The sequence below is a fragment of the Anser brachyrhynchus genome (genome assembly GCF_964034855.1).
Source record: "Anser brachyrhynchus genome assembly, chromosome: 15".
Classification (NCBI taxonomy): Eukaryota; Metazoa; Chordata; class Aves; order Anseriformes; family Anatidae; genus Anser; species Anser brachyrhynchus.
Genome location: NC_137733.1, coordinates 16,102,405 through 16,128,070, shown reverse-complemented (window position 1 = coordinate 16,128,070; position 25,666 = coordinate 16,102,405). Strand labels below are relative to the sequence as shown.

General features: G+C 47.6%; 1 protein-coding gene across 4 annotated transcripts in view; it reads right to left on the bottom strand.

Annotated features, from left to right (window-relative positions):
- Window positions 1–25,666, bottom strand: part of LMF1 (lipase maturation factor 1) — a 193,267-nt gene that overhangs the window by 100,099 nt on the left and 67,502 nt on the right. For all 4 annotated transcript variants that reach the window (XM_080556793.1, XM_080556794.1, XM_080556792.1 and 1 more), the window contains one exon: window positions 14,894–14,959. In XM_080556793.1, coding sequence (XP_080412919.1) covers window positions 14,894–14,959 — 66 coding nt within the window. The remainder of the gene's footprint in view (window positions 1–14,893; window positions 14,960–25,666) is intronic.

Below are 25,666 nucleotides of genomic sequence, written 5' to 3'. Positions count from 1 at the left end.
GTCCTGTTTCATTGCAACGTTCTCATTGCCTGTCAACCCCCTAAACGTGAAATACACCCACAAAAGCCTGTATCCCATCCTCACCGTCCACAGCATCACCTCCTAACTTACAGACGTGCATGCTGTAACAGACAGTCCTTTGTTCTTCCACGGAGGAGAGCGTGTAACCTATCCCAACCTAAAGGGAACTATTTCTTTAGTGTGCACTGTAAATTGAACTAAAGTGCCAGAGAAACAGTAAGAAATGCCTGAGTGTCCTCCTAAAAAAAAAAACAACAGCCAAAACAGCTCCCGTATAGGTAACATATAAGATTTCATAGAAGAGGAAACATTAGAAATCTAGGAGAAGTCAGTAACGTCTTAACTAGCAAATTAAACGCATACCACACTTGATGCAGAGGGGACCCTGCTAAAAGCCCGTATCATTGCCCAGGGAAAGTACTCGCAGAGGGAGACAGGCCGAAAGGTTTCAAACCTGGCAAATTCCTCTGAGATCTGCTGGAGACAAATCACATAAAACGAAACCTGGACTCATCCCTGTGAGGCAAAACAGGAGCCAGCACAGAGCAAAACCTGCGGGTAAATACCCTTCCTGTGCCCCAGCTCTAACCTCAAGCCGTGCCGGGTCTCCTCCTGCCTTGTCTGGCTAGAAAGAAGAGTAAAACCAAATAATTCATACAGGCTGCAGATAGGAAGACAGTAAACAAGACAAAGCCACAGATGATATCCTCAGAAGCAGCTGAGCTGCTCAACTACCATGTTCAGAAAATGTTTTACTTCAGAAGTAAATAAAAAAATCATTTGTCTCTTACAGTCCCCACAGCAGCTTTTGCTTTTACCAAACAAGAAAACGTATCAACTACAAATCTCCGACGTCCTTTGTAGTTTGGAAAGTTGTGCATTTGATGGCATAATGCAACACACATGACTTTCACGTCCGTGCAGCTCCTCACTCGATCATTTTGGGAAACTCCACCCTCGGCTATCAGCTCGATAAACTCTCATTACAATAACGAGGAAAGTGATGGTTCTGGTATTAGTCATACTGTTGAGACTTACAGAAGCTGTAAAACAATAGAAAACAAATCTCCAATATTTAAGAAGCTGAACGGCTCTGTTTGTTAACTGCTGCTGGCCTTTACATCCCCCCAAGGTAATCAGCTAATGATTGTCTGCTGGTAGCACAATCGGGTCACGTGCGCTTACTGCTACAGAGTTGGCACAGATAACTGCAAAAGGGAGTTATAAAAAGCACTGTTAGATCCTGTAGCGGTTAGGAAAATGTACAGCAGGAGCAACTTGATGAAAATTGCACATAAACATACACAGATGAATGCTAATGATCAAACGTTTTGCAGAAATGAAACGTGTTAATGTAGAAAAACCAACAACTGCTTTGTGAAGACATATGTCCGGTTACACAAAAAAACCCTTGGCGATGACAAATTCACAGACCATGGTAAAATCTAGACTGGTGACTTAAGGAATTAAAGGATTACCCTTTTAAAACAATACACGGAGGCTTCGGCACCCACGGAGTCACTTGGACAGTTCCCACAGGACCTTCCCAAGCATCCTCTGGTAGAGCCAGCGTTGATAGGAACTGCTGGAACAAGGTTCCCAAAAGACAGCATCCAAAATCAAGGTCAGCACACGAGGCCAAGGGAGCAGGAATTCAGAGAGGCACCCTCACATGAACTTTAATCTCAACAGGCTACAAAAGCGAGCTGCTCTCTATATAATAAAACCAAAGTTTAATTAGGAAAGTCAGGTTTGACCGGCTTTGAGAAAACCACCCTTTGATAACTACATGCTACATTATCCTTTCACTTCTTTTGGCAGAGAAGAGAGGTTATTGCAGTTTTCTTTGGCTCCTTCTCTCTCCTGTCAATCCCCTGTGCACTCAGATAGTTCAGGTTCAATGTTCAAAAGGAGGAAAGGCTCTGAAATGTCCATCAGCTCTGTTTACCACCAGAAGCACAAAAGGAAAAGGGACCCTGAGCTGGCAGCTAGTGGTTAGAGATCTCAGGATGTGACTGTGGTGTCTGCTCACAGGGCTCTTTCTGTAGTTGCTGGAACTACTCTTTATGGTGATTTGCACCAACTTAAAGTGTGGCAGCAACACTGAAAAAGAAATCGTTAATGAACGACTTTACAAGCAAAGGAACATTTCCAGCCTGCTCTTGCTCATGTTTGGTTTCCACATCTGTGCTGGTGTTCCCAGGCGTTTGGCTTAGAGCAGAGCAGGACAGGGTTCCACAGCATCTGCCAAATTTGATATTGAAAGGCTGCTAAAATCACAATTAACTTCTTGAATTAAAATATTTCACTTATTTGCCTTGGGGCCAAGGGTAACACATTCAAACAGATTTCCATTGCGGGCTGCTCACAAACTGTTAATTGCAACGATTGCCTTAAGGACTTACCAACCATAACTCATTTCACACAGAGCGTGGGCCACCTCCTGCGTGGGATACTATTTCTTCTCCTTAGACAGATGACAGGAAATTTTATCAGACGAGATGAAGACTGTTGCAAGGCCCTTGAGCTACCAACAAAGCTACATCATCTTTGTGGCAACCGATGCAGTCAGACCAGGGGGTATTAAAGCCAGCTCGCATTCTGCATTTCAGTAAGCGCTCTTTAATAGTTTTATTTGCAGAACTGAATTTGCTGAGCCCCAGCAGTTGCTGATTAACATCTCCCTGCGCTCTCCTCGGTGTGAGCAGGCATGGCCCGGCACGTAGCAGCTGTACGGTGCCCAGCACACGGGTGTGAGGTGGGCACACACGCTCACCTCCAGCCGGGGTTATTGGTTGCAGCAACCCGCAATCCTGCGTTACATTAAAACGGATCCAACGTGACAGTCCGAAATTCAATATTGTCTCAGTCTAATTGGACAGGATCCAGTTCAATTCTGTCAAACGCCTTGATTAATGCTAAAGCCATAAAACCCCTCTTAGCCATCGAGACGTTCAGGCTGAAAGGGAGAAGGAAGAATATGATCCTTGGAAAACAGAGATAAGTGAATTCATGAATGTGAGTAAGATAAATGCCTTTTTTAATACAAATATTTCCACAATGCTTGCGAGAGCAACAATTCACAAGCTGTACTCTTCTGTATGAATTGGTCAAGAGGTAAAAGCTTTTACTAAGCACCTTGTGCAGTCAAACCTTTTACATCGGAATGCGATATGACAGCGCGGTTATGAAAAAGGTTTATTTCTTTGTCTCAAGTATTTTTGAGACAGCCTAGAAAAGAGAAAGCTCTCACTGACTTGCCCCCCTTCCAGCCCGGTCACAAAACTGCTTAACTAGAAATCCCACAAAGTGGAGGAAATGGGTCTGAACTGCAGATGGGAACTACCTCTGGGAAGAGAAACCGCAGTCACACATCTGACTTCACAGCGGAATTCCATACCTTAAACCAATTTAAGAAATAGGAATGCTTGTTTCATTTTGTTTCGAAGCGGTGGGAAAAAGATCTAGGCTATTATCTACACTTTATCACAGAATTCACCATTTTTTGCTGCAGCACAAATGGCATGGCACAAAAAAGATGGGATTATTCTATATGTAAAAGAACAGGGCAGCAACTTTAAATGCTTGAAAACATTGATCTTGTCACAGTGTTAATATAATGAGATAAAAAACAGTGTTTTTAGTGATCTATCAAGTTTTTAGGGTTGAAAGAGCTAATTCACATTGAGTTACCCTCCCAGCTTTTACGTATAATACGTACCAAAAAAGATAAGCAAGCTATATTACATTATATATAATTACAGAAGCTCCTAATTACATATCACAAGTTTTAGGCAGCCTAGCAAATGCCATGCTTTCCAGAACGGCAATTCCTGAAGTGAATAGTAAATCAGTTTTTGCTTGCCACTGATTTGAAACTTTAACCTATAAATTAAATTAATAAGAGACAAAGGCTTCTTTTGTGCATTTGCAAGCCTGTAGGATTTTACAAATAATAGGACTGGAAAGTGATTTATATTCCAAGATTAAAGGTCAGTTTGGCGCACACGACTTTGGAGCAAAACACCACAGCAGAGAGTTGTATTAACTCATTCATGCACCAGCCTGACTCTGCATCCTGCTCCTTGCAGCCACCAGGAGTTATGGGAGTTTGCTGAGAACAGAGAAATAGTTGCAAGACAGAAAAAAAATGCATTGGACAAATATGTGGAATTCTTCCAGATCTATGGTAGGGAGGGAATTGTGAATTAGAATTGCATCAAGCAATCAGCCCCCTACGTTACTGACGTTACCTGTGTGTTACAACTCAAATCAAATACACGTTCGATGGGGAAAGATTGAAAACACAGAGGATTACATGGAAACAGCATAAATTAAAAGTGAACAGAAGATATGCAAATAATTCAAACTTTTACCAGCAAAAGGAATGGCTGGTTTATTTTATGAAATTCTGCTGCTAGCTGGTCTTACTCCTGGACTGGCTGTTTCTGTGGAAATAAGACTTCAAGCTAAATTTAAATTTTTGGATGCATGCAATAATTAATATAGTATTAACCTGAGAACTGAAGTAGTTTCTTATTATTATTCCCGTAAGAAAAATTATAGTTCCCGTAAGAAAATCCTAGTAAGAGACCAGGGGAGGAGACATGCACAAACACATCCACTGCTAGGAACGTAGCTTCTTTGGCATGACATTTTTCCATGTCTGCTATTTTGTAGGACACAAATTTGATATCTTGCTTATTAAATTAGGACAGATTTCTCTATTATGTGAAAATTCATTAAACAATTTAACACATTCAGTAGTCAAAGAAAGATGAAACAGTAGCATGTGTTCATAATCTGATGAAAATGCGATCTGATCCCCGAAGAAGAAAGCACCAGCTTGTAAACAAACATCCTATTTGTTTAAATTCTATCTGCAATTAAAAGCATGTAGCTATTTTGCTTTCCCTGGAAAGGCAGATGGCAAGGATGGGGGCTGTTTTTTAGGTAATTTAATTGTACATTGGAGCACTGTGCACACCATTTTGTAGCTGATATTATGTGAAAATGCATGTGTTCAAATTTCAGTTCACTTAGACTTCTGGGCCTTAGAAAACAAATGTTATAGAAAAAGAAGATTGCTAAATTTTGGCAGACACCAACAGTTTGCATCATCCCAAAGGTGTCTGAAGCAAGGGAACTGAAAGATGGTAAACGCCCCACAAATGCCAGGGAAGGTGGGAATGGATGTGAAGAACAACTCTTGTGGTGCTGCTGACACATTGCTATGTAGGAGACCAGAAAAGACAGCATTTAATGTCCACGCGTGCCATGAAGGATAGCAAAAAAATCAGCATAATTATCACTGTGGAGACTAGTTTTCACCTTATGGAGCGTGCAGAGGTAGGTACATGTGTGTGAGGGCTCTGGACAAGCCCTGAGCAGTTCCCAGGCTGGGCACTGGAGCTGCCCCACCACGGCAGGGGGTCCTGGCCGGGCAGCCAGCCCTGCCTGGGGCTGGGGCTGTGCAGCCAAGAGGACCGAGATGCTGTGGTAGAGATGCAGGAGTTACTGGCACCACATGGAAGAGGCCAACTGAGCAATTCTCATCTGTAAAGCAGGACAGATAACAAGCACGCTACTGGGAAAGGCTGGAAAGCTCTGAAATTTTCTTCTGCCATTTTTCCCCTCTTGCTTCTGCCTTCCAGGTAGCACTGAAATTTGTCATCTTTCTTCTCTTCGCAGATTTTTTAAAACACGCCATTAACTAGCTCATAAACCCACAATTTAAATAATTATCTGAGCATTGCCTCTGTTATCTGCAAAGCTGACAAACCTCGTGGGCCCTGAACATTTCACGAGCAGTTCATTATTCCCCACGGCCCTGGAAGGCAGAGGGAGGCAGTGGGCTCCACCGTGCTCGTCTGCTGGAGAAGCTGCCCACATTGGGTCAGGGCATGGAGATCCAGTCAAATGGCTGGGAAGGGTGTCATATGGATGAATTTGACTAGGACTGAGAAAGACCAAATGGGTGGAGGGTGGGGAGGAAGAAAAAACGAAGAAAATATTTAAGGCAAGTGATGAGGGTCCTGGGTGGTCTGTAAACGAGTTTGAAACAGTGGGAGAGTGTAACGAAGAGATGAAATCCAATAGTTGTACAGGAAGCTTTCACCAGGCTTAAAACAAATCCTTAAGAAAAACAGAAAAGAATCCAGGAAGAGGAATTGTATTACTGCTGAAAACGGTATTGGCATATTCCCAATGCATTTACAGCGTGTGACTGACAGTTCTGCTTCTGATCCCAGCAGTGGAGAGGGATAATGTCTTCCTACGCTTCAAAAACCTCAAACGGCTCACAACAGAAAGTTCCCTGGGGGGCATTTCTACTAAACTTTTGCTCGTTTATCCTATTTTGTTTTAATATTGCTGGAAATTGGCTGAAAGCTGGGGAAACCGGTGGGTGACCCAAGTGACAGGTGCCACCAACCTGCTTGGCTTATACCAAATGGAGAATCTCAGAAGCTGTTGACTTTATCTTTGATTGTTTCAATTATATTACTTTTGGTGAAGAAATGTGCACACTAAAAAAGATGTTTTTAAACTGCACCGAAAAGATAAGGTAAAAGCACTCTGCTGCCCCTGGTAGCTGGAGTCTGGCAGGGATCATTTTCTGTGTGCTTAGCCCATCCCTCAAATTCCTGCCATTAGTTTCCTCTCAAAGCTATTTTCAAAGTTTCTCTCTCAGCACCTGCTTAAGTCCAATTTACATCAGCAGTATGTGGTTTCCTGAGCCTGGGCCAAAGATGCTGGGCTGCTCGATGATGCTGATTCTCAGCTCTACCTTTCATTTTGATAGTTCACTGACCAGACGCTCTTTTCCACTTCTAAACTCGCTGCTGGGATCCTGGTCCCCATGAAGACAATAGCTGAACTGATGCTGACTTTCAGGTGATTGAGAATCCACTTACCATTCGTCTTTCATGTTTGCTGCTGGGGATAACACAAGCCAGACTCCTGGACCAAATGTTGGCTGAGCTCTGGAAGGCAGCTTCCCCCCCTGCTCTGCTTGGAATAAAACATCACTTATCATGTCCCTGCAGGTAGGAGAAATCTGCTTTTGTTCTGCTTAAGGTCCGGTCTTACTAATTACTGTAGTTCTTACAGAGCACTCTTGGACTGCAGAAGGCCTGTATTCCTTTCTGCTTTATAGAAAGCAACATGACTGGGCAAAAATGTCAGTATTTATCATTATGTCTTCTCAATTTGCAACTCCAAAAGGAAGGCTACACTTCTGAAAATTTACTGCTTCACAGCTTTAGTGAGCTCAGACCTCACTTTCAGCAGTGCTGATCATCTGCAGCAGAACTCGCTGCCAGTGCCCAAATCCTGGAAAATCAGGCCTCTTTCCGAGAAGCCCTCAGCTTTAATTTATAGTCACCGAATCTCTGCTTGTGCTCCAGTAAGCTTCTGCCAGTAAATCTGACCTGTGCAAACTAAGCAATACCTATCTGCCCAAATGCTTCCAAGCTGAGCACAAAATCCACCCGTCAATCCTTCTCTTTTTAAGCAATTTGTATATTTAACTATTAGTAGAACAACAGAGCCCAGCCCTAAATTGGGAATAACAAACATTTCTAGCAAATTACATTCAAACATATCTTTATACAGAGAGCACCTGGGATTCATCTGAAAACCTGCCTCAGATAGAGACCTTCATGCAGCAGCCTGATACAAAATCCAGATACAGCGTAATAAGCTTTTGATGTCGTGTTGACATTCATCTGCCAATATTATTGCTTCATGCACTTACCTTATGATGGATCTTGTTACTTAATTGATCACAGGCAAGGTCAAGAATTAGCCCTTCTTCCACTGACATCATGCAAATCACCAAACCCCAGAAGAAGGCACCTAATCCTCAGCTTCAAATCCACACTAGGCAGCCCTTCGATACGTGTGAACGGAGACAACTGGTTTTTCAATTATGCCTCGGAAAAGGTCATTTTTCAAAACTTATGACCAAATGGAAAAAAAAAAAAGCTGCACAGAAACGTGCTCTTCCTTTTGGTATCGCTCGCCTTAACGCGAAGAACAGCTTATTTTCACAACAGGAGATGAAAACAAACTGCATTTATAATCCGCCCTGGGCAGAACCGTCGCTCTCCCTACAGAGGGCTCAGCAGCCGCTTTGGCTTCCACGGGACAAGTTGCCCGGTGGGGACAGGGACAGACCACAACCCATTTCACTCAGATTTTCCCAGTAACACATCTTCCAGAGCACGAATTTTACTGCTTCACGTAATGACAGGCTGTGTGCAGCCCCAGAACCCTCTGGCCCCAGGCACTCCACGGCCCCAGGAGAAGCCCGACCCCTGCCACCGCCTGCAGAAAACTCCCGGTTGAGGCTGCAGCCTCCGAATTTTGATCCATTCTACAGCAAGCTTTGTCTGGTAGCACACGGATTATGCAATAAAGTCCATTTCGTATGGAAAAAAAAGAGGCGGGGGGGGAAAGCACTAAGAAACTTTCGGGAGAGGTCCACAAGCCAAAGAGGAGCACTGCACAACAGCATCCCCACGCTGAGGCAGAGCCGCCTGGCAGCGATCATCGTGCGTTTTAGTGCTCTACTGTCAGTTAAAAGTACTTCATAAGGCAAAATCCTAATTAATCAAAGATGGAGAAATCATAACTGGCAGCCGGCGTGATCACGCGAAACCCCAGTAACTGCTCGCAGTTCCAGCCTCTGTTTTCTGCACACGTATCCAGGGTTCCTTGCCTGCGTTTGCCCAAATGTTGAGCACGGAGAGCTTGTATTTAACTTCTCACCCTGAAATCTTCTAGTCTAAAACCCAGAGTCACATCAAATCATCCTGGCTGTGAAGTGAATGCATTCTACCAGGCAAATTACTGGATCCATATTCCTCGTAACATTTCTAGTGAATACACTGCAAAATAATTCTTCAGAGACAACGGGGTGAGCGAAACAGAACACAGCAAGGAAATTCTGTTTCCTCCTCCCGAGCGGACACTTTACCGTCCTCTGTAACAGATGCTATGCCTCAGTGGCTCTTATCTTGCTTGTGTAATGCCGTACCTGGTACCCCGGGAAGAGCCAGCTGTAGGACAAACGCCTTTTGCACTGAGTTTCAGGGCTGCACCAGCTGCCTACAGCTGCGTGACCCCACCGAGGACTGACAAACAGAGCAGACCGATGGACCACGCTGCTCTCCTCTGGTCCGCAGGCACAGGCTGCTGCAGCGCCTTCACTCAGCACCGCTGCCCCTTCTCACCCAAGCCTGCTCAGCACCAGCCCTTACCAACGCTCCCCCTGCCAATGCAAACCGCACGGGCTCCCTGCATCAGCGATCACCTCAAATCATTCCGACTTTCGGGGCAATATTCTCTACCCTTGGGAAAACTGCAACCTTTCTTTGTGATGAGACAAAAATAGCTACGAGGACTTCGGAGCCCTTCAAAGAGCCCTGGGTTTGGCACTATGTTATTAAAAAGCAGATCTCCAAAATGCTTTGCATGGTGCTAAGACTTCTTTAAAACTCTCGTTTTCTGTCCAGTTCAGCACCTTTTCCCCCCATTAATTTGTAACCTTAAAGCACACACTTGGAGCGAGAGATGTGACCTCCTGCTTCCCTGTTAGGAACAGTTACGGTCCCAGCAGTACAAACTGTTGGAAAAAAACCCATCCTGAGACACCACGGATCACCAAAGCAGATCACTTTCTGATTTATCAAAGATAATTCGTTGATGCATTTACTTTTTGTTTCACAATGGCTTGGAAAAAAAAATAGGTTAAAAGTCTAACAAGGCCTAATACAGTGAGTAGAAGGGAGAGAAGAAATCACGAGGCAGTTAAAGAGCAGTTAAAGCTTCCTTCTCATCCTTATCAGCACAGTTATCAGTCAGCAAGCCCGTAATTAGGTACAAAAGACATTGTGCTCCAGAGAGCTGCTCGAGGAACTGGAGAGCTGTTGTAAGCTAGAAGCTGGAGCCCTGATTGACAGCCTCCCTTTAAGAAAAACAGTTACAGAATAATTAGCAATAATTTGTACAAATCAGAAGAGGCGACCTTTGTGGCTGCACAGTATCTTACATAATGAACAGAGCTTTCCTCCTGCAGCAGGGACGAATTCAGAAGCGCTGAAAAGCGACTCGGTTACCAAGCAGAGTCCTTCAGACTGCCCTGCCTGGTGGCAACCCACCCACCCTGAGCACCTCCGGATCGCTCCACAGTGGGAGGGAAATCCTGGCTCCTACTTCCAGCACTGGCAAAAACTTTGTCGATGTAGTGGTTAGGGGTGTTTTTTTGTTTGTTTGTTTTTTGTTTTCATATTTTAATTAATTTTCTTTATCCCTCTACCTCATCTTTGTCCCAGTAGTAAGCTTGTTTTCCTCGCATGGCTTTTGTGCCTGGATAAAAGGTATTCCCTTTTAAACACCATTCAAAAAAAAACTTAAATTAAAAAAAAAAAAAATCCGAGTTGCTCCAGTTGCACGTGGAAAAGCCACAGGTTCCCTGCCTGGCGTGTGCTGCTGCTCCCCCCAGCGCTGCGCAGCTTGACCTGGATGAGGGCGCGCTGCTGGGGTGTGGGTGACCCCAGGGACGTGTTGGAACATCCCGAGGGGCTGCGACCCAAAGTCCACGCAGGAGGAGGAGGAGGAGGAGGCTGCCCAGCAGGGATCTCTGCTCCCTGCATGCTGCTGCCCGAGCAGCTGCTTCGGCAGCTGTTCCTACCAGTTGGTGGCTGAATTTTACAAGCTATCTGTCAGTAATTAAAAAGCAACAATACTTTGGCAGCCATCACAAAATGCATCACTGGATGACATCCCACAGCGAGTACGTCTGCACTGGATACGGGGAGACGCGGTAGATGCGACCATGTAGGACTTTCCCATTTCTAAACCCCGAAGATTATCTACTTCACTACTCTGCCAGGACCACCACCAGCATCCAAAAACATGGGCTCCACCGGGTCTGGTTGCGAGTCAGAAACGCTCATCTCCTGCCTGTGCCACTCCACGCTGTCCTGTGCCAAGACATATGGCTGCAAGGTGCTCGGCAGTGCAGGAGCGAGGTTCGGACGGCTGCAGGTTTGGTGGGGAGGTTTTAAATACGGGCCTTGCACGGAGGGTTTTCTCCATTTGGAGCACGTTAAGACGCTGGGCTCGTGCCAGATAAGCAGCACACCCAGAATCAGCAAGGTGAGGGCCAGATAAAGCTTGGCAAAGAGGAAGGAGTAAGAGGCCCCGGGGAGCAGGTTGGTGCTCTCCAGTCCCACCGAACGCGGTGGGACCGGCGCCACGCGCTCCAGTGGGAGCAGAAATCCAGCTCCAGTCTGCAAACCGCCACGCGCATATTTGTAAACCATTGTGTACACAGTAGATAAATGCTTAATAATAACGATGACAAACAGACAAACCCAGAAGCAGCTTCTCTCCGCATTAACTGCATCAGGAGCAGGTCCCATTTAGCGAAAGCCTCCCTTTTAGCTGGGACTTCTTACAGAGGGCAAAAAGCCACCCAACCACAGCCAGCAGTGAAAGGACTGCAAAGCCGAGGAACGATGAATCAGGCCCGTGGCATGCCAGGTCCTGGGACCTCACCTGCCAGGCACGAAGCTCCCTCACACAGCCGCCACCGTGCGCACGCTGGGGCGAGGATTTACACGCCTACCTCGGAGCTGCTAACGAAGAAACTAACACAGAAGGAGATTCAGCTCCCTGTTAGAGGTGTCTCGCCAAACTGCGTGGGGCTGCTGGCACCCAGAAGTGCCACGAATCCTCCGTGCGTGCCCACTCCCAGCCCTCAGCCCAGCCTCCAGGCGCTTCCCTCGTGCCAGGCTGGGCACGCCGGAGGAGCAAAGCCCGAACTTCTCAGCTCCGTCAGTGTCTGCTCTTCTCTCCCACACTTACTGGAGCCCATCTACTCCTCGGGGATCGGAGGAGTGTTAGGTTGGTAGGAAAATACCTTTCCTATGTAAACCATGCGTTCTGCCATTTCCCTCTCCAAATTACACAGCGTCACAGATCGTAAGCCCTCTAAACAGAGAGTCTTCAGTTGAGGAACAGATCTCCATAAAGGCTGGGATTAAGGCCCTGCACGTTAGAAAGGAAAAAGGGAGGAAAAATATGCTCCGTTTAATTACCCAAGCCATAACAACATTTTACTATTTTATACATGATTCCTGACAAAAGTGGAAATGTTATTTTCCACGAGCATGGCTGCTGGTTCTACTACAAATAAATAGTCCAGGGTGCGCTCAACATGCAAGAGATGGAGGCCATGTGTTTTCATTAATTCTCTTGGCAGAGACGCCCATGTAGATTTTGGACTGCAGCTCAAGGCTGGAATACGAGAGCTGGGGTGGCCAACATACATCACAGCAGACTCCATTTGGCCCAGGTCCACTTACGAGTTGGTCCAATACCCAGTTTTATCATCCTAATTACGAGCAGATTCCCAGCTCCCTCCCTCCCTCGCCGAGGTACCTTCAGCTTCACCCTTTTCCTCCTCCCTCTGGCTAGTTGGGTTTGGGGGACCTGTGCCCCGACGCATCTCCACGGGCAGCTTTCTCCCTGCAACATGCCTTTACCCCGTGGAGCGAGCAGCCAGGAGAGCCCGAAGGCGAGGAATGGAGGCAGTCCCCAAACAGTCCTGTACAGAGCAACGTCAGGGAGATGCCAGACACCAACACGCAAACTGCTGACCGTGGAGCAACCGAGGCAGAGACAGAGTACAGAGTGCCGGGGCAACTTGTCTTTCTCTACGGGATTCCCCTGACTGTACTTAGGCAATGGGAGAAGGCCGGCCTGTGACAGCAGCTCCCCAGAAAGCTGCCTGCAAGCCACCAGCTATACGGAAATATCACCAGACCCAGAGCCAAATTCTCTGCATTTGAGGACTTCAACGAGGCCCACATCGTCAGGGCTCCCTCCTCAGTAAGCACTGGGGTCCCCCAGAGCATTTCTACCCCTAACCTAGTACGAAAACCTAAACCAACAGGTGAATTGCAGTCCTTTGTCTGTTATCGCCAGCAGAAAAATGTTGGCCTCTTTCATTTTCCCTTTATTGCAGCTTCTTTTGTGTGGATTAAAATAATTGATATTGATAATGTGATCTGCCCCCTGCCCCTGTTCCCAATTACTTTCACAGGCTAGGGATCCTGCATTATGGATAGGACAGGAATGGTCTTAATTAGCCTTCTGGGTTACAGAACTGATTCTGGTTTTGATTTGAAATATTTGGGATTACGCAGGCTGACTGTTGTGGGCTGGGGTCACCAGCAGAGCCGCCCAGGGAATGTGGGGAGCTCAGCTTGAGCTGGCTTTTCTTTGACTACTGCCAGGTGCCCAGCAGCACGCGGAGCAGAGCAGCACTCTCACTGCTAAGCAAAAAGGACGGACAGCTTAGCACGGCCACCTTTGTGTTCAGGATTAAGAACAACAGCACTGAAGGGTATTTGCAGCCAGAGTTTTGCTCTGGATGCGGCAGGACATCTATAGTTCAACGAGAGCTGACCAAGCAGCCACGTTCGTAAAAGGCAACCCTTGCATTCAATGGGCCAAACACCCATTAAAAGTAAATGATAATAATAAAAAATGGAGCGTTAAACCTGAAAGGGCAGAAACTGGTTTCTGGACCTGCAAAATTCCATTTCAAAACATGCAATTATTTAGAACAGCATAGAAACTGATAAATTTTTTCCTATTTTGGGAGGAGGAATCCTAATCCCGTAACAGGATCGGTAACATGGTCCCTAGCACTCACATGCACTTCTTGTCATATGATGGTGGAAGGAGAGAGACACTGTGTGAGCCTCCCCACGTCCGCTGCTCAGCGTGCCTACCCTGTACGAAGTAATTCATAGGCAACACCTCGGAACATGTTCTGCAGGTCAGAGAAGTCAGGATCCGTAAGGTTTAACTGGAAGGGGAAAATGCTTTCCAGACGTGATGAAGGTCCGCTGAGAACGGCACCCCCCAGATGTATATCTCCAGGGACCGGCAGCTCAGGCCTCCCTGCCAAACCCAGCAAAGAATTACGCTGGTCTGAGCAATACCCGACAAACGCAGCACCAGAGCAGGGCTGAGACTTTGCAGTTCGGATGCAGAGCGCTCCCCTGCTCGTCAGATGGACGTGGGTTATGGACCCACGGCAATGTGACTTAGTGTGCCATTCTCAGCGGCTCCGGTGTTAATCCGGAGAAAGGAGCATCACTTGCAGTACTGTTTCTTTCACAGGGAACCAGGACTACTTGCTCAGCAGAGCGCCCCTGTGCGCAGCAGTTTTTCCTTTTCAACTCTGTTTATACAAAATGCAAATGCAAAAATATAGGTAAAAGCAGAGGAAAGCTGAGCTCCCTCTCTCTGTAATCAAAGATGAGACAACGCTCAGAGCCAGAATACAAACCACAGTTTATAATCAAAATGTAACGTAATCACTGAAACAGATGTCAAAAAGATAAAACCGTATAATTCTGAATTGCCAACGATTAGAGCTCAGCATCTTGGACAGCACTGAGATGCTCTATTTCTGTCTACATATGTCTGCATTTTGGAATAAAACAAAAAGTAAGCAGAGAGCACACAGCACAACGCTACAGAAAAGCCCTTTTTGTTCCTCTCTTTTACCATTTTTACAGTTCTCTGTGGAGCTCACGTTTGTCCCTGATTCAGAGTATGACGGTGAGGGGAGGGAAGGAGAGAAATTGGGCTTTTAGGACTGTGGTTGGGAAAAACAGCATCACCGAGCTGGCACACGGACATTGACAGAGTTGCCAAAGACAGAAGGCAACGATAAAGAAAGAACAACATGGAGAGCTGCCTGGTAGAAGAGAAAAGGTTAGAGAAAAAAAAATCTACCAAAGTAAAACAGGCAAGAAAAACTAGTTTTAATGTGCAGATCGCTCACCTCGTAGTGATAATCCATGCAAGTTAACTCTCTCCAGCAGCGATCTCCTCGAATTTTAATCAACCCCTGGAAAAAAAAAAATTAAAACACTGTCAGAAATGTTATTTTACTTCATCTTACACATAGGGTGTTATCTCTAGATGCCAAAAGCTCTGGTTAAACTATAGGGACAGCATCATCCAGTACCAGCAGGGAAGCACAGGGGCTAAGCACTGCCCTGGAAATCCATCACACATCTGTACCGGGGCCCAGCTGTTGTCCCTTACAAAACACAGCTCAGGAGAGGGCTCTGAGCAACAGACTGCTGCTGCCTTACTGAAAACGTGACAGAATCCTTGGGGAAAATGACATGTCACTTACAGAGCGCTGGAAGGTGCTGGGATAAGGGGTACCTGCACAGCAGGAGGGAAGGTGCACAGCTTGTCAGGGAAACAGAAATCTTCCTTATCTGAACCCAACCCAGGGAGCTGATCCTGCACAGACCCCTTTGGAGAACAGCAGGGGCTCAGGACCTGGCTGATTGATGAAATGCGCTGCACAGCTGTGAGATGAGCAGCAGAGCTGATAGAGCACCATGAGAGCTGACCTCAGCCCTGGAGAACATGCAGGGGAGTAAGGACCAAGATCCCAAATATTCCTATTTTTTAGCATTTCCAGTAACTTGCCAGCTTAGTCATGAAACTTCTAGGACAGAGATGAGCCTCCAGCACCCACATCTGCAGCGCTTTGCTTGTTGCACAGGGCTTCCAAGTATTAAAGCAATGCAAATGCCAGTGACAAAGAGCAAAGCTGGATAACACTGAACCACAGGAGCTGGAACAAGCCCAAAATCCTAGTGGCAGCCACAGGAGGGGCAACTCTGCTTGGGCTCCATGCCCTCACTCACACCTGAGCCTTTGCAGAACAGCTACAAACAACCCAGTGCTCCCAGCACCGGCTCCCAGCACTGCCGGGTACGACATGGGGAGGCACAGAGCATCGAGAAGCCACCAAAAAGGTCTGAAAACCAGGCTCTGGCACCGGGCATTTCTCTATAACAGATGGAAAAGTTGCCTGAAAACCTAAACACAGCTGCATTCGCAATTTTAAAGTCCAGGCCCTCTTCTCTCCCCTGCTCCCCGGAGAGGAGGCAAGGCTGACAGAGGCTGGGCCGAGATCGCACACAGCCTCAGCAGCACTGAAACCCAGAGCTGGATGCAGAGATGCAATCAAAGTAATTAGAGAAACAAAAGAGGAGAAGGGGAAGGAAGCTGACAGATCTAAACACAGATGAATGCACTAATGACAGGTCTGCTCTACCTTAGGTTAGAGGTTGGCAGTGAAATAAGCAGGTATCAGAGGTTGTGTGCATTGATATTTCAGGGCAACAAGAGAGTGAAATTTCCAAACCAGTGGGTCCATTCCAGGGCTGGCAGTAATATTGGGATTAAATTTCTTTGCCTCAGTGATGAAGACTAAAAAGGAATCAGTCGTCCACAGCAGGAAAGACACCTGGCCAGAGATGAGTCTGTTAGCAGGAAGCCTTGCAATCAAGCCGTGCCAGCCTGAAGGTATGCAGGTTCAGCCTGACGGCTTTGATGTATGGCTAAAGGTCTCTGATTAGGATCACAATATCCCAAATTGAGGAAGGCTTCGCTAGTCAAAAGGCTGAACCAGCTCTATCATCTGCATACAATTAGGGGATATTTGCCTACCTCTGACATTGCCCTTAATTACAGTGTTCCTGCCTTCTTTCGTAGAAAGTGGAGTTTCTGTACAGACCCGATGCTTGTTACACTGGGAGCATCCAGAAGGAGTTCTTTTCTGTTTTGTTTTTAATTTGCAGTAAGGGAAGGTTTTCAAGATCAAACCATCGATCTTTCAGTGCTAACAATCTGACAGCTCAGAGGAAGAAGTCAATGGCACTATGTTCCAGCCTGGCCTAGCAGATCCATCCACATTGCTTGAAACTGTTCACCTGCAGCATCGAACAGCTTAGCAGTCCTGAGGCTCAAGAAAATCCCACATTTCAGGGACCTAAAGACCCCATACAACTGCCCCGAGCTCTTAAGTAAATATCCACAAATACCCCCAAAACCCTCCTCCATCAAGGCAACCTGATGGAAGGGTCAAGTAGCTGGCTTAGAAGCAACCAGAAGGACGTGCTTTTGCACACCTCAAATCATTTACAAAAGTACAGATGGGTTCAAAAGGATTTTGGCAGCCTCAGCGAGGAGAGGCTCAGAGTGACCTCTGAACGCCTCCTCCCTGGGAAGTCCCCGCACCACTTGGCCAGCAGGATCTGCCGCTTCGTGCTTCGTCTTCCTCCCCACACCTCCGCTCACGGCTGCTTTAGAGACCATATAGGATGCTAGCCGGACCTTGGGCTTAACCCAACACAGACCTTCTTAAACAAATGAGACCCACAAAAACAGTTCCAAGCTTATTTGACACAAACTCGCAGGAAATTGGCGCCTTTCTTGGGCCGAGCCTTACAGCAGATGCTGTTTAGGCACGTACGCCTTTGTGAATGGCGGTGGCCCCGAGAGCCTTTGGTAGGACTACTTACTGCCTTAAGTTACATCCCTTACAGGCACGTCGCTAAGTTTGAGCAGATTTTGACCATCTGCTGTCCTATTTTTTTTTTTCTTCATTTTTTCCCCCAATTCCAAAAATGAAATATTTCTCATGTTGGTGTTCACGGCAGAGGACAGTAAGCAGAAGCTATTAAACACTGTCAAAGTCCACGAATCCAAACAACGGATATCACCCTGCTGATTCTGACCAGGAGGTGTGCGGGGTGTCCCAGGTGGTGGGATGGGAGCAGCCCCACCTCCGGGGCTGTTCATGCACAGCATGGCATAGCATGGCACGGCACAGCACGGCCCCAGAAACGCCAGGCAGAGGGCACCATCCCAGCAGCACTCAGCATCAACCCACCACAGCAAGAGAAACATTGCCTCGGGGGTAAATGCTGCAGGTGTGAGCAAAGCAAGGTAACCAGTGAGAAAGAACAAGGAGATGGAGTAAGGAGTGAGAGAGGAAGGGGGCAGCCCTCTCCAGCACCACCACCACCAAACCCAAGCAGAACCAGTCTAAAAGGGCAGATAAAAGCACGATGCCTACGAAGTGATTTAAGAGACCTGCGGGATGGGAAAGCCGGGCAGGTGCTGTCAGAGCCCGGCCTGGGATGGCAGGGATGAGACGCGCTCCCTGTCAACAGTGGCGGCTTCAGCTCCCTCCGAACCATCCGTGTTTCGTTCTGCCCCTGGAACCTTTTCTAAAATTACAGGATACGTTGATAGCATCTCACAGGATGTGCCGCAGCCGACAGCCCTGTCAGTGGCAGAAAGGACGCAAAGAAAGCCTCTGTGCAAGAATACTGGGAGATTAAAAAAGGACAACTGTTCGATGACCTTCCCTCCTGTCTTGCCCAAGCTGTTACCAAGCTCTACTATTCAGCGGAGATGATTAAAACAAGTATATGACAGAAAAACGCTATAATAAAAATCAAAATTTCTCTTGTAGTGAGTCATGAAGGGAATTAATCACATTTTGTTTACTATAAAGCTTTCAAACAGGAAAGTCACTTAAAGCTCTGAATATCAAATCTGTTTTTCAGCACAGAAAACTCCCACTCCCATAATTAAAGGCTGTTTCAAGTCTTCTTTACACTGCCACCGTTTTAAGGTCCCACTTCCACACCACCCCAGTGCCCAAGGTTTTGTTTTTAAAGGAAGCTGGACCAAGCAACAAGAGCACATAGTGCACAAAACTCCAAGTGCAGCTTCAGCCCTTCTGAGGATCACAAAAGGAGACCAAAAGTGGGCCCATAGGTATGGACACACAAGTACAAGCTCTGACGTACCCTCCTTCGTGCTCGGATGAAATCTCATTTTACACACCCTCCCCTAATTACTTGGCTTCTGCTGACATTTTTCGAAGTTGGCTCATATTCTCTTGAAGACGCAAACTTAGTCTAAGAAATACTATCTTGCGGAAAGCCCGACAATCATGCATCCTCGTAAACAATTTTAGGTTTAGTTTCAAGTCATGCGAAGATGAGACACGTGCAGCTTCCCCTGCAGGAGTTTCGCACAGCTTCTGAGACCCTCGCTGCCTACAGGCAGGTGGAGTGACATGCAAAAAAAAAAAAAAAGGAAATGAGTCCTTTAAAACAGGGAGCGTGATGCTCTTTGTCTTCAAATTCAAGTATCAATTAAGCACGCAAATCAAAATACAGGGGGACTGGTTAACAGACACACTCAGTGGTGGGAAGCTCGTGTTCTGCATCCTCCTTGGCAGAAGGGATGTTGGAGCAGGGAGCGCTTGAGTCTATGGGGTGGACGGCACAAGGTCACCAAAAGGACCTAAAGAGCCACAACTGGCCGATCCTCGGATGGAAACATCCCTTGGTCCAAGCCTCTTCCAAATCACACGAAGAGTTCAGAGTACAAACTGAGTAATTCTTTATGAGCAGCAACTGCCAAATTATTATATAAACATGCAACACTAAGTGAGGCAATGTCTACAGGGAGCGGGGCTGATTGTTGGTTTTGATTTTTTTCTCTTTTTGCTCCCAGTACGCTAACTGGTGCGGCACTGACACACGGCCAGTGCCGCGCGGAGCCTGTCAGAGGCCTGCCAGAGCCTGCGGCCTTTCTCCCCCCGGCAGCCTTCCTCCCCCCTGCGGCCTTCCTCCACCCTGCGGCCTTCCTCCCCCTGGTGTGGCACTGGCCCTGCCGGAGGAGGCCGCGCCAAGCAGGGGCCGAGGGAAACCTCGCTGGCTTTTCTGTAGCTGTGGTGGGCTATGTGCAAGCTGTTTACAGGGAACACACGAATTTCAGACGCTGAGGGCTGAAAGTGCCTGAACGCAGATGTGTTTATGCCCTGTGTACTAACAGGCAGATTAACTTCTCCAACCTCGACCAGCGGCATCCAGAAAAGCATCAGGAGGAAAGTGGATTAAGAGGAGGCCTGGGGTCCAAGCGAGTGCTGGAGCCGGAGGACGAAGGGGGAGGAAATGGGGATCCTCACATCTGCTGGCGTTTCACAGTCGCTGGATTTCTTTCAGTCTGCTAACAATTCCCAATCCATTTTCAAGATTTCTCTGCGTATATTGAACTGGCCTAGACTCCACAGCTGCAGCAGATTATGCTGCCATAACACAGATCAAAGCACGGGGAAAAATCCCCATCCCCTGTTCTCAGACAAGCAGAGGCTTGTGCATCTCTGACGTACCCCAACTGTCCTCTCTTAGGATGTGGAGAGAACGTGTGAGGGGCCAGACGGAAAAGGAGCCCGAGGGCACGTGCACGGGACAGCCATATTTGACTGGAAGACCCCGGTCTCATTTGGACGTACGCTGAAAACATCTCGTGAGGAGTGTTCTGGGGGCAAGCATTAAGCAGAGTTCGAGAGGCGAGCAATATAGACAAATTAAATGGTAAACAAGGAACGGAAAGAAATCGTTTGGCAGCATTTGGGAGAGCAGGGCTCGCAGCCCTGAAATCCCATTCCCAAACGCTTCTCAGTGTGTTGCAGGCAGGCCTCGGACCTTGAGTCACCTCCTGGTAGCTTTGCTTGCGCAAAAGAAAATGAGAGGGAGAAAGCGGCCCATCCCCGGGCTCTGATGCAGCCAAGCATTTGGTTTGAGGCATATGATTGAGACTGAGCTCCATGGATCAGTCAGATTTAGGTGGACAGATGTAGGAACAAGCCTGGTCTTTCACTGCATTAAGGCTGTGCTGGAAGCAAAGCCAGAAAGAGCAGGACGTAGATGGACTTCTCCAGTGCTCCTGGGGGCATTTTTTGAGGGTAGGATCTGCCCAACACCCTCAAAGTTCAAGAACATGTAGATATTTAGATAGTTCAGCAGCCTCGAATCCTTCTTGGTTGCATATAGCCCGCTAACTTACAAATACTCTCAAACTCTATTTCTTTAAATAAAAGAGGAGAAACCCTGACGATGCGCCAGCTCCCCCAGGCCTGTCCTCAAAGTCACGGCGCCAGATAAGGCTGACCGTACTGGCCTCTGGTTTAATCTCCCTTTCTCTCAGATGTACACTCACAACCCCTGGAAAAAAACAAACACCAACAGAAACGAGGGCTCTGTTTGCACGCTGGGGGTGGCTGAGAGGCCTTTCAAAGCCCTGCATATCAGAAGAGAAAGGTATTCAGCAATACAAATTAAATATAAGCTAAAGGGAAGGAAACAGGTGGCTAAGTGAACTAGCAATTGCCCTTTCACCTCCGCGGCCTTGCTTTGAATCCAGCTCTAAGCAGAATTATTAAATTCATACTGATCGGATGGGGGCTACAAAGAACCCGAGGTCTGATCCCTTCAGCTGGGCCGGAGGCAGCCGGAGCACGCACCAGCCCCATCGAGTAATGGGAACACCTAGCCTGGGGAAGGGGAAAGCTGAGATCTTTGTCATATTAATTTACAGCTGGCTGCGTCTCCGGGCCATTCTGCACCCTCAGAAATCTCCTCACGCTGCTGTCCGCATGAGAACCATAAAACGGTAACCCTGGATTGAATTAGCATCCCGAATGAAATACGCGCTCAATACCTGCTCCCCCGCTAAGCTCGCTCCCTCCGGGGCATGGCCAGGGACGCAGCACCTGCCTCTGCCTCCCAGAGGCAACCTCCGGGGCGCCCAGCCTCCCACAATTAAGGGGCATTACATCCACCAGCATTTCTCACAGCGGAAGGAAAATTACATTTAGGACTCTTTTTTTAATTTATTTTAATGGCATTCAATAAAATGCCTGTTCTCAATCACCAGAGCTGCTCTCAGCCCCTGTGCACCCTCCGTGCACCAGCCCTGCTCTGCACCCATGATCCCAGTCACTTATAAATGGCAGTTCCCAAACTCAGCCAAGGGCTCCCTGGATGCACTGCAGGTGATGTCTGCGATGTAGTTGATGACACCCAGCGCTACGCTTTTGTTTTCTTTGTTGGCTACAGATAAGATATTGCCTATGTGGAACAGGTCCCTATTTTGGCTCAAGCACCACCAATAGATTCAATAGCTACCTAGAGTTTTAAAGGGAAGACAACCATGCGGTCACTTGAGCAGATCCAGAAGTAACCCAGAGAAAAAATGGCTTGCCCAGCAAATTCCCAGCAAAACCCACACTGACAAAATCCATCCTTCCTCTTGCCTGCCTGCCCCAGGACTCGGGCCAACCAGCAAGGCACCTAACCAGGCCAGTTCATAAAAGCTTGCACACCTCCTGTAAACTAGCTATTTATGACTAATAAATTCTCTTTCAAATTCTCTTTCAAATCCAGCAGGTTTGTTGAATACATTTGCAAAGTTTGCCAACTGGAGGCCAAGGGATTTTGGGGGTGGAAATCCAAATCAACCCTTCACTCCCAATGAATCAATTCCAGCCTCACTTGATTGAGTAACCTCGCATGCCTCTTCTCTTTCCCCATCACCGAAAGAGTATCCAACGAGAGGGATTCCAGGGGAAATTAAGCCATAGAGAGGAAGTTTACCAACAGCTTTTGATTTGTACATTTCGAGTTTGATTAAATCATGGCAAAGTGCCCAAACCTGCGGTCACGGCCCAGAGCGGCACACGAAACTTAACACGGGATCATGGCGCAGAACGGAGGAGGGCTGGGAGCCGTGCAACCACCGCTGCCTTTCCGAGGATGCCGAATTTACTGCACCGAAAGCCAAATTAGCACGGTGATGTGCTGGTGACCACCTTCTGAACTCACAGAGAGGATGAATGAACAAGGAGGATTGGGACTCATTCTACTGGATTTTCTCTTCTAAGATGCTACCGGGGTCTCACAGGGCCTGCTGGCAATAGCGTGCAGCACCCTTACAGCCCCCCGATGGTGGTTGCCAGCAACGAGCAGTGACCGGCGCAACAGCACAGGGACCTCCCCACACAGCACGGCCACGCGAGGAGCCCCATGGGGACATGGTCCCTCGTCTCCCCAGCCCTGCCATGATGTTTGCGATCCCAGCCAGCATCACCCATCTGTCCCCGACCCCCTCCCTGCCGCACGATGCCCAGGACCACGCGGCAGCGCCAGACCATCCGCTGGCACGCCATCGCCGGAAATCATTCCGGTTATCACCCTTTGTACGAGGAGGAAAACATCTCCCAAAGAAGATAAACCGTTTCCTTATTTACTCGGTGCCAGAAAACATGATTCATAGACCCGAGGATGATCCATCATCTGTCACTACGGAGCGATGTGATGAGCATGCAGGCGTGGAAACTTGTTTTGCACGCCTCTGAATCACGCCGCGCTCCCGCTCCGACTCAGGCGACAGGGAGAGAAGCGGCTGCACTCTGACACGCGAGCTCCTTCCTTCCCATCTCACGCCGAGCGCTCTGCCCGACCGTACCCCTTTCAGGCTGCTGCACTTTGGTGATTCAAAATGAAAAAAAAAGCCTAAATAATTAAAATGTCATTCAAGCTCTAAGCCGATATGAGTCACTGCTACAAAAAATATCTTAAAAATTCTTTCAGGAGTGGGGGATAATTATATTCCTCCCTATCTATTGATTTTTCTCTACAATGCAGATGTCAGATTTTCCACGGTTTTTTTCTTTTCCTTTTTTTTTTTTTTTTTTCCTCCCCAGAGTGAGTGTCAAGGAGGAACAAAGCACTCTTTGAGACTTTTTCAGCCCAAAATTAATTCTGAAAAAAATGGTACAGACAGGCCAATAGCACGGCAAGCGAGAAAAAGCCTGGTGACTCAAGCTATGTCTGCAAATCCTCTATTGATAACCGCGCTGGAGAGAAGGGTGGGGTACGGGGCACCAGAGTTATAAATTTAGAGTCAATCTAAAGACCTTCTTTCTACATCTTCACAATAAGAAAGATGGCTGAAAAAGAAAAAAACTCAACGAAGGGTAACCCTACATTCTGGGATTTAATTTTTCTCATGATATTAAATACTCGGAGAAGATCCAAATCAGTGCCTTGCACCTCTCACACAGCTCCCCGCCAACCTACACTCCCCATGCTACCCACAGAAATTGTGGTTTCAACATCTCAGAAAGCCAAACAAATACAAATGCATCTTGAAGACAAACTAGCCGCAATATAGACCCCAGATTCATGCAAAAGGAAGCGGCATTCTGAAGTTAACATTGATAAAAAAAACAATTAAGGAGACTCATTCTTTTTCCAGACACGATAAAAGCTGCTTTCTAACATGGATCTGCACCCCCCTGTAGCTCTGCGTGTTCGTAACTCACGCAGAGACGGGGAAGCACCAGAAAGCCCCACGGGAGCCAGTCCCTCCTGGAGGGACCCAAACAAGGGGCAGACCCGTGGAGGAACGTGGGTGGCTGCACCCACAAGCCCCAGCCCGCCGTGCTGTCCCCAGGCCTGGTGGCAGCCCTGAAGGCACACATTCCGTAAGCAATCAGTGGTTTTTCTACGATGTCGCTCTTAGGGCGGCTCTGCTTCATGCTAGATTCAGGTACCTAAAGCACTCACATCCAGGGGACCCAACACATGGCTCCTTTACTGGTGGGACACCACAGCAGCACAACAGTCCTTCTGCGGCATGCACGAAACTGCCTCTGAGCTCCGTACCATTGCTTTCGAACTCTTCCCTCCAGTATGCCCTCAAACCAGGAAAAAATGCCTAACTCCAAGAACAGCAAGGACTCCAGGTTTTTTTGTTTGTTTGTTTGTTTGTTTTAAATTCAGTGCATTTTCTGCGCCTCAAGGCTCACGTTATGGCTATTGAAACGGTCTGCATACTTTTAAATACATCTATAACTTCTGAGCCCAACTCTTCAGGTGCAGCGTCTCCAAGCCATGGTGGCAGCGACCGGGGCCAGAAGCGCCCAGCCCTCAGCGCGAAGCCTCCCTCAAGCTCTGCAGCACCAGCACAGGATGGAGGAGCCGGTTTGCTCGCGCTGCAGCGCGTTGTTCGAGTCTTTTCTTGTAGAAGTGCCAGGCTGGGAGGATGCGACAGGTACTAGTAGGCTTCTTGGAGACTTTCCTACAACTCTGACAGCAGCAAACTGAAGGCTTTAAAAGGAGCTTCTACCTCACGTTATACAAACCTCTCATTACATTCACAGCCGGTAATTCAAATCTCCTATTTCTTCCCTGCAAAGAGAAATAACGGGCTAGAACACCTCTTCCTTCGCCAGAGAACGACAAGCTTACGCTCATCAGGTGGCACCGCTGCTTGAGCAGCATTGTTCTGTAACTTGAACATCAATTCAGGGCCCCCAGGCAGCCCCGTCGAGGTTCAGGCCTAAGATGCTGGGACTTAAGATGCTGGGACCTGCTCAGTTCCTCGGCGCTGGCCCGACACCAGCGCAGGGCTCCACCTTTCCTCCTGGGCAGGTGTCACGCAGCAGCTCAACGCCTTGCCTCTGCACGCACATCGACAGAAAGGAAACAGCTTATATATATATATATTTTAATATATATATAAAGCACCTATCACTGTATTGATAAACACTCTTTAGAACCGCTCCGATGTCAGGGGTAAGAACAGGTAAGAAGAGCTTCTTTCGGAGCTACTCGGAGAGCAGCCCCGGGTGACAGTTCAATTCCCGCACGCCATCGCGGCATGATGTGGATGGAGGGAACACGAGCAAACAAACAGCCAACAAGACAAAGAAAAGGATGCTCTAATCTGGTGGGTTTGCTGTGCTGGGAGCAAGGTGATACGGTGCAAAAACTCAACCAGAGGCACCAAGAAAGGCGAGGGCAAAGCATCCCGACTGCAGGGCTCGGGGGGACCGAAAAGCGCCTCTCTGAAAGAGAAGTCACTGGTGTTGATTTTT